This window comes from Oratosquilla oratoria, chromosome 9 (genome assembly GCF_046742065.1).
Source record: "Oratosquilla oratoria isolate Oo_2021 chromosome 9, ASM4674206v1, whole genome shotgun sequence".
Taxonomy (NCBI): domain Eukaryota; kingdom Metazoa; phylum Arthropoda; class Malacostraca; order Stomatopoda; family Squillidae; genus Oratosquilla; species Oratosquilla oratoria.
This window is the reverse complement of record NC_134785.1, coordinates 5,550,995-5,560,994: the sequence shown is the minus strand read 5'-3', so window position 1 is coordinate 5,560,994 and position 10,000 is coordinate 5,550,995. Positions and strand designations below refer to the sequence as shown.

General features: G+C 43.0%; 1 protein-coding gene across 7 annotated transcripts in view; it reads left to right on the top strand.

Annotated features, from left to right (window-relative positions):
- LOC143028142 (uncharacterized) overlaps positions 1 to 7,235 on the top strand; it is a 409,694-nt gene extending 402,459 nt beyond the window's left edge. For 6 of the 7 annotated variants that reach the window (XM_076189817.1, XM_076189819.1, XM_076189816.1 and 3 more), the window contains exon 6: positions 4,548 to 7,235. In XM_076189817.1, coding sequence (XP_076045932.1) covers positions 4,548 to 4,709 — 162 coding nt within the window. In that variant the 3' untranslated portion in view covers positions 4,710 to 7,235. Of the gene's footprint in view, positions 1,419 to 4,547 lie in introns of all 7 variants that reach the window. The other variant, XM_076189813.1, reaches the window with a different exon arrangement.
- The last annotated feature ends 2,765 nt before the right edge of the window (positions 7,236 to 10,000 follow it).

Sequence of the window (10,000 nt, the reverse complement as noted above, 5' to 3'; positions counted from 1 at the left end):
CTCTGGAGGTGGAACTGGCCAACCAGGAGAACCAGTCTCCTAATGACCTTCATTTCCAACGCAAAGTGTCGAGGCAATGGCAAGAGAACATGCTCTTGTCCCAGACACGAAGATTCTGCCCACAGCAGACTGCGGCATTAGACGCCACGAAGAACCAGCTCTTCCATGCACTGCAGAAGCAGGCCAACTTCCACTGGCCCTCGTCTCCTAGTCAGCAGTCTGCCTTCCAGCGGCAAGTCTCCGGAACGCCTCAGACCTTTGACGACTCACCGATGCTTTCTCCATCACCTTTCCTCACACCCAACCCATTCCGAAGGAATGTTGTCCAATATTCTTCAATGCCATCGCACAGGGTGGCTTTCCAGGAACTCTCTGCTTTCCAGCGAGGGATTCCTAATCGCTCTTCCTCGAGGAATTCGTCTTTCCAGAATAGGTCAAGACCAAGTTCCCCTTTCCAGAATAGCTCAAGAAGTTCTTCGCCTTTCCGAAGTACTTCAAGAGGACTCTCATCTTTCCGAAGTGGCTCACGAGCCTCTTCACCGACACCTACCTTCTCGCATACGCCAACAGCATTGCTGACTCCTTCCTCATCGCTAACACCCACCCCATCGTTGACACCCTCCACCTCGCCGTTCATGAGAAGAACAAACTTAAGTTCGTCAGTCAAAGAACCTCGAGTTCGGAAGCAAGCAAGGCATCAACTGTCGGTGCCAGAAGTGAATATTGGCGAAGTCATAGAGAGAACCAGGAAGATTAGTCTTAACTTGCCGTCGCCGTCGGCTGTCAGCACTCCGAGCCCAACTCGAAAAGTGTCCTTCAACTTCCATCGCGACAAGGGTAAGGAAGGAAAAACTAGAGGAAAGCGCATCCGTCCCCTGTCCATTGACGACACCATCGTCGTGAAGATCCAACAGGCTGTGAAAAGAGAGCAGTTCGCAGCAGAGACTATGGATAGGGCCTACGTACCCGCCGATCCATCTTCGTTGGGGTCAACGTCTCCTCAGGTCCGACTGAGGCGCTTAAGTCTTATGATCCGCCGGTCGATGAAGAAACACCGAAGAAGTAGTAACCAGACACCTCCATCCAGTCCGCATGACCCTCCCACCATACCCAAGAAACAAGTCGCACACCGTACCCCATCCATAACACTTACACCACCACCGCCACCAACACCATCACCCTCTGTTTCCTCGGAGGTGTGGTATGACAATTACTTTTGCCCGTCGTCACCTACGCCTTCGATGTCCGCATCGCTGTCGCCGTCGTCTGCCACCTCGTCGTATAGTTTCTCTTCATTGTTTGATACGCCCTCAAGCTCTGACCCGTCCTCTTGGTCGACCACATCCATCTCTACATCCTCCTCTAGTTCAACTTTCCAGGATATCTTCGTCACCCAGCCGGAGATCGCTGAAAAATTTGTACGTATTGTGGTAGTGTGAAAAATGTGATAATGAATTAAATTATGCTGAATATGATGGTACGAATGAATATATATATATATATATATATATATATATATATATATATATATATTATATACATATATATCACTGTCGTTTGCGAAACTGATTTAGGCAGGTTTTCTGTTAGAAATACGGATTATAATAAGTTCTGAATAAGAACTGGTTCAGTATTTCTTGCGTGTCGTAAGAACAACGCAAAGGACACATTTTTCATGAGATTTGCTATTACCGACCACACGCAGCCTCGCATGATTTTTTTCTTGCCGGTCATCTGTCAATAGAATCATGCACATTTCCTGTTGAACTTTGCTTCGCGCTGAATTTCACAAGAGAGTCTCGTGCAAGACCAAAGGTAGGAGGTGGGGTTAAGGAGGGGGGGGGGGAGTTAGGTACCACAGAGAAGCACCGGGAAGAACCTTGTACAAGAGGGAAGGTGAAGATAATAGATATAATTCGAAAGTTCTTGACTGAAGAAAAACCAAGAACCGATTGAAGGGTTTGATAAGTTGGCGGGGGAATACATCAAAGGGGATTGAATGCAGTTGATTGTTTCTGTGGTCAGGGTAGGGCCACCCTGCAGGATGAGTAAAGGGTTTCTTGCCGAATTCTAAATGTCACTCGTTGCGGTGTCTGGCGACGGATCCTTTGTCGTCGGCAGGAGGCGTCACGCCCTCCGGCATCCCACGGACCGTCACCAACCTTTCCGGTGGATGACACATCTTTGGCTCGTTCTGCGGTCGCGGCATTTTGATGTGCTGTAACATTTCTAGTGATTTAGTGTGTTCAATTGTTAAATTATTTGTTTGCTTATTTTGTTATTTGTTCATTTAATTCAGAAAAAATATTGGGAACAAAGAAAACTTTTTCACTTAAACGTCTTCGTCAAGGCAACTTCGCCAAGTAATTCTGCTCAATTGACTCCTTCGTTCTGGAGATCTTAGTGACCAAAATTCTCCCCCTCCCCCTTTCAGCTCAATAAAATCGTCTTGCGTCAGCCAGAACAAAATCATTGTAGCCAAGCACAAGTGCAAATGGTTGTTGTACCTTTGCCCTCGAAATGCCAGTCATGCCTGACCCAGCCAGAGGGCCCGGCTGACCTCAGATACTAAAATTTACCAGCGTTTCTATTCTTATAGACAATCCCTTGTATTGTCACTTTGTTTTAATTTTTATTTTCCCCCCCTTTCTCTCTCTCTATCTATCTATCTCTATCTCTCTATCTATCTCTGTCTTCTCTACCTTGTTTTCTGTGTCTGGCTCACGTTATTATTTTTTCTCTTGTCCTTTCTTTCTTTATCCTTTTCTTTGTTTTTCTTTCTTCCTTTTCGCCACATTTCTTATCTTGGTGGTACTTTTCCTTCCATCCCTATTGTCGTCTTATTATTTCATTCAATTTCCGTGGTTGCCGTCAGGTGATATTATTAATCTCCGTGACACCCCATCGTAAGCAAGGAGCCCGTATCAGTGAGACCTACAACGAATTGAATGAATGAATGCAAATGAAAAAATGAGTAAGCGTCTGGTGTGGTACTAGTGGTTGTGGTAGTGTTGGTAGTAGGTGGTGGTCATTGTAGTGGTGGTTATTGTGGTGGTGAGCATAGTTGAGATACAGTAGTTATGCACCAGGCGGCAAAACGATGATAGCGTATGGTGTTGCTATGTGGCTGTGGCCGGACCCCATGACGTTGACCACCCACCGTGGTGGCCTCATCACAAGGTGAGGAGAAGGGGGCTTGCAACGAAGGACAAATAGCAATCATTTATGGACAATTTCCCAACAAATCCTTCATCTTCACCCCCTCCCCACACTCCCCCACTCCCTCCCGTTTCCCAATCACAGCTGACAAGTCGCGATGCATGTGTCTGACTCGAAACAATAAGTTATAAAATTCAGGGTCTGTAATAACAGACCAATGCGCACGACAGCCGAGATGCCGGCTGCGCAGAGCTCTTTGAATACGCACGCTTGGCGCAGCTTCCGGGTTTCGTAGCCTGACACCCTTCCGGTAGAATACCTGAAAATTGCCGGTGAATATTGGTCCCCTCGGGTAAATTAGCCCTCCGCGGATTTGTTGAGGCGTTCTCCCTGCCTTCCGCGTTGGGCAGCAGCAGCAGCAGCAAGGGCGACATGGTCTGAAAGGACGCGGTTGCGAAAAAGACTGCAGGAGCAAAAACATGCCTCGCAACATGCACAAGTTTTTGGCACTTTCGTCTCCCCTCCCCCCTCCCCTTCCCACTCCCCCCTTTCCCCTCCCCCTCACCTTCCCACTCCCCCCTTTCCCCTCCCCCTTCTACCCCCTTCCGTGGTGCCTTGCAATTACAGCCTTTCGACACCTTGTGCCCCATAGTGGTTTTATTTTATATATATATATATATATATATATATATATATATATATATATATATATATATATATATAATATTTTGGGGGGGAGGGAGGTACTTGTTTGACTCGTGGTACTTTGCTGCTACTGCGGCTTTATGGTACTTCTGTTCCCCGCATGGCCTTGTTGCACTTGTATTTCTTTTTTCCTTGTATGACTTGGTGACTGTTGCAGTTCTAGCCCTTTGGTACCTGCATGACTCGTAGTGTTTTGCTGAAAGTACAACAAACCTAGTACCCCGTTAAATCCTTCAGTGGGAACAGAAAAGAACAAACACAACTTCCCAAAGTTATGGTTGATGATCTGTACAGATGCTCTAGCAACCGTCCCTTTATTTCAATTAAAGGGAGACTTGGTAACCAAGCGAAATGATACGGTATCGGGCCATCCTACAAGTGGATAAGATTTTTTGACAAGGCTAACGCGTGTACGGTTCGTGCGTGCGTGCGTGCGTGCATCCAACTTCCCTCTAGTTGTGTTTATTCTCTTCTCTTGTAAGGCTTTGATATCAATATTATTATCTGTTCCGACTTGTTATCAATTTGTCTTTATTTCATATTGTTTTATTCTATTTTGTTTGTCATTATTATTATTAGTAACTAATTTTATTTATTCATTTTATTTATATCTGTATATTTTTACACTAGGTCTCCCTCTGAAGAACTATATTTTTCAAGTCCCTTTTTTCTTTCTTTCTCAGGCGATCATGTTCCCATCAGAGCCGAGGCCCGAATGGCACCGACACTTGCGATCCATGTTGCACAAAGCTGGGCAAAAGATCTTCCGCAAGCAGTCGGAGGCACACGACACAACAATCCCCGAAGATCTGCGCTACCAGTTGAAACAAATCTACGTCTACTAACACATCGAGAATCATAGGAATGTATTATCTTCACGAATGAGTTCATTGTCGTACATTGAGTCATGATGTTTGAGTTCTGTATGTAGCTTGGTATGTGGAGAAACTGCCGAGTTTCCATTCGTGCACATGTGAATGTATATTTCTTTTAATCACCCACATGTGAGCCCATCCCAAAAGTTTTGAGAACGCGCTTCACCGTCCGTCCATCATTTGTCAAATAAAAAGAAAACTAATGTTCAAATTCCCGTGATGAAAGTGGTAGCTAAGATATACTAAGAATGTATAACTTTTGTCTGCCGCACCAAAAGTCAAACTGGTTCGTCTATGAAATGACGAATATCCCCATTTTAGGAAGAACAAGAAACATGCTGACAAGAGACATTTCAGTTCATGAAATTTGCTTTTCTATGAACATTTCTATTGAATGGACTGGACGAGATGTGGTTGTTTCAACAATGTTCAAATATGTGATTAACACGTTGATCCAAAGATATACGTTGGTTACATGTGCCAAAAAGATATATATATATATATAATTTGAGAGCAGCTTAAAAATAATGGCAGCACAGGGCATACTAATATGCCCCAAAATATATTTATTGCCGTAGATATTTTTTCTTTCTCATTCAAAAATCCTAGTTATCAAAGTCAGTAAGCTACAAGGAACTAAGCAAACTCGTTAATTAAGTATGACTGCAAAACTGTATCATTCATTTCATTTAAAGAAAAGTGGAAAATCTGTTGAATATAAATATTATTTATTGGGAGAATTATTTATGACTACTTACAGACCTTAAGTTTCTAGTGTCATAGAACGAAAAGAAAACTATTTTGAATCGCTAAACATTTGGGCATGGAGACGGAACCGTTTTACATGAAATTCTCATCATAGATGTACAAAACAGTCATTGGCTTCGTCGAACAAACTATGGATAGCAAATGTTTGGATGCTCTGCCCAACGCGGAGAAGAGCAATCTAGGCCTCTTGTTCAATCAGCACTAAAGAAATTTGATAGTTTTTTGTTGATGTGGATGTGTATAAAGGGTTTGACTGATTCCCCAAAAGGGTCTGTCTACCTGCCGAGGAGAAAATTGTGATTCTTATTATCATGGCAATCTTTGTTCATGATATGAAAACGATGCATTGTTAGTAGACAAATAAAATGACATTATTTTCACTTCAAAGTGCGCTGGATACGCAGGGCCTGTTACAGGCTTGTCGATGGAAAGCGCGTGAAATGAAGTGGTGGTGATCATTTTACTGGCTGACGAGCCTATGACGGATACAAAGTCGTTGGTCTGCCACACATTTTGAAATTTTGACGTCACATTATTTATGTGCTTAGCTAGATAACAGTATTTTTTTCTTCAGTCGCCAGCTTTACACAACTTTTCGGAATAGTACAGTAGATATTAACAGCCTACAAAGTATTTATTGCTGCGGCCACGACTCGTAACCGTCACAAGCAGCTTGATGGCAGCCGCTCAGGATCTCAGGGATAAACATGTAAATTAAATATGTTCGCGTCCTTGTAGGATGTCTGGGAATATGGTTAGATTATGTATTATTTACATTATCCCCCTCTTATTATTTCCTTCTTTTCCCTCCTCTCCCATCACATTTCTTTGATTTTTCTAATCTTTGCCCCCTTTTTTGTGTTCACTCTCCACTCTCTCCCCTTCCACTTCCTACACCTTCCAAGCCCCCCTACACACACAGTTCTTAGTGAGCTATGTACCCAAGCCACTATGTATAGCAGATCGCCTAGGGAAATATGACATGGCTATTCACTTGCATACATTTTACAATATTTTTAAACAAGAATATTCGTTATAATGTATATACGATATCTTTTATTATTTGACCATTTTTTATCGAAAATATTCAGTGTGGTGAATAGTTCTATCGTAGTTACCCTAGGTACGTAAAAATCTGCCAACGTATTTTGATTTCTTTATGTTGAGAAGAGATATACATGTTCCTTGCGCGGTACACATTAACTTCTTTGCCACGGTAACTTGCTTTGTTTCATTACATGTATTTTAGATTTTCGTTTGGCCAACACAAAACTATTTAATGCAATTGAATAAAATCATATATATCCTACTTTAGGTCCAAATCTACCCCTCGTTTGGAGTAAAGTAGTCTGTAGTTAGCTGGAACGAAAATCTAAATGTAGCGTTACCGTTGCATTGAAGTTTAGACACTATTCAAGAGAGGCATTAGAGCGAGTATGCCAAAGCATCTCGCAACCGTCGCTTCGCGCGACTTGCTTGGCGGCACTTGCCTGATCAATATTATCGACAATATGACTCGATACTATTGTACAATATAAGTACACACTTTATAGGTCTTTCATATTATCCCTATACTGTCAATACCCACCATTGGGTAATGTGGATTATTGTACAATGTTGTATTATTGATTGTGTATGTGCAGATTCAACTAGCCTCTCCACGGGGGCCGTCACATCAAGTGTAAGCAACAACATAGACTGTCTTACCAAATAAATATGAGAGGAAATTGTCTTGTTTTATTTCGAACCATAAGACTGCTTATATGAAATACAGGTTGTTCCAAATATACTAGCACGTAAATTGTACTCGATATGACAGTAAATGGTAATACTGGGTCTACACTGCATTTATCAATCAAATTGTATCTGCAATTTTTTGGAATCATTCAGTATTTGTAAACAAATCATGTTTATGTGTTGTCTTTGCGTATTTGTGTGCAGTTATGTACGTACGCGCACACGCACACACGCACACTCGTACACACTTGCAAACGTACACACACTCCCAGACACGGAAGAACAAAAGGATATGGGAAGAAACTGAAGGACATATAGGAAATAAATTCCGTACAGATGAATTGTCGAAATTGTAATGTCTAAAGATTAGACAATGCATTTGATCTGACCACCTCCATTGTAATGGGGAAAAGGCTTTTTTGGAGTAAAGTTTGAATGAAGGGAAGGCAAGAGATAGGACTCACGAGCGTAGCTTTTATCCTGATTATCACAAATGGACAAATAATTACATTGAGCACACACGCGTGTCACCTACATGCGCGTGTGCGTGCGTGCGTCTGTGGTCCAGCATTAACCATAGATTGGGCATAAATGAGCTCTGAGATCTCATACGAAAGGGTGATAGATGTCGATCAAGAGTCCAACACATGATACAAGATCGGGGTGACGCGCGTGCGCGCGCGCACACACACACACACCTCATGGCGCAGTGGTTAGAGTTCCCGGCTGCCACTACGGCGGTCCGGGTTCGAATCCCGCCCAGGGCTGAAATAATTTCAGTACCAGTGCGCTGCGAGTTGTTACTCCAACTCTCGTGGGCGGGGAGTTGTGTGTGTGTGTGCGTTATCCAAAGATCGGTCATATAGCTCTGAGCTCATTCCCGGGAGGGATATAGCTGTCGATCACGAGTTCAAAACGTGATCCAAGACCATGGTGAATCACATAACACGACCTAAGACCGTGGTAAAACACACACACACACACACACACACACACACACACACACACACACACACACACACACACACACACACACACACACACACACACACACACACACACACAAACAACCACACACGCGCGCGCATGCAAGTAAGCTGTGAAAAGAATCATGTGATCTAAGGATGTACCTAACTGGCTGATCGAACCGTAAGAGGCAGAATTCCCTTGAAATTAGCCTATTTATCACCTTTATTGAACCTACTTTCGTCGCTGGCACGGCGAGAAGAGACCGGCCGGTGTCTGCCGTCGAGCCGGCCGGAGTTTCCATTCGTTTCATCATTTCTATCCTGTGCCTGTCTTTCTCCGTCTATCTGTTTTTCTCTGTCTGTCTTTCTCACTTTGTCTTTCCTCCCTTGTCTTTCTGTCTGTCTTTGTCTTTCTTCTTCTGTCTGTCTTTTTGCCTATGTCTTTCTTTGTCTTTGTCTTTCTGTCCTTGTCTTCCTGTCTTTGTCCCCCTGTCTTTGTCTTTCTCTTTATCTTCGTCTCTGTCTTTCCTTATTTTTCTGTCTTTTTGACTTTGTCTTTCTGTCTTTGTCTCTTTATCTTTGTCTTTCTTTGTCTATGTCTTTGTCGTTCTGTCTTTGTCCTTCTGTTTTTGTCTTTCTGTTTTTGTCTTTGTCTTTCTGACTTCATCTTTCTGACTTTGTTTTTCTGTCTGTCTACGTCTCTGCCTCTGCCTCGGCCTCTGTCTCTGTCTCTGTTTCTCTGTTTTTGCCTGTCTGTCTGTCTGTATTTGTCTGTCACTGTCTTTGTCTCTGTCTCTAGCTCTGTCTGCCTCTGTCTTTCTGTCTGTCTCTCTGTATGCCTCTGTCTTTGTATATCTTTGTCTCTGTATGTCTATCTGTCTGTCTGTCTGTCTGACGGGGGGAAGGGAGGAGGTACGAAGGTAGGGTGTATGCCTACCTTTAAACGTCTATTTTGCTTTTATTCTTATCCTTAATTGTATATTTTTGTATTTTCAGTGTATATTAAAGGAGACGTGATGATTTTCGAGTGTAAATTTTGTGTGGATACTGTCTTAGTGTATGTCTAAATCCAAGAACTTTTTTTTTCTCTCTGAGCTTGCAACACACCTACGACCCTTTTGTCCGAGCCACGTACTGGTCACGAGAAAGATAGTACAAGCTAACTTCGACAGGAAACTCCCGTGACTCACAACCACATTATCAACGTTCATACGGATTTAATTCTATTTGCTTTATTCCATTAAAAATAGCTGGCAGATAGAGTATACGAAAGAATGCCTGGATGGTTTGGAATCATGGAAAGAATGAATGAAGAAAGACTAGTAAAAAGAGTATAGAAGGCAGAGGTGGATGGTATGAACTTGAGGGGAAGACCAAAAATGAGATGAATGGATGGGGTAAAGGGGTCTTTGAGTACATTTTGAGCAGAGAAGGGAGAAGGTAAAACACAGATGTGAGCGGAGAATTGTTGTGAATGGATATAGATTGACACTGATTAGTTTTCTATATTTTCGCATGAGGGGACGGACAGGGAGGGTCGCTATGTAAATGAAGCGGCTGGTCCTGGTGTGGGTGTACTGTGTGTCTTACTATATTGCTTCTGACCCGGGCTGTGGGCAAGGGACAGGGAGGACCCTTCTTCCACAAGGAGCTAAGACGAAAGGGAAACTGGTGGCAGATGAGAATAAGATGGGTGTGGATGGGGTGCCTGCTGTAGATGGCTACCTCCCATATAAGTGATAAGAAGCCTGTTGGTATATAAACAAATGTATATCTCATTTTACTTTG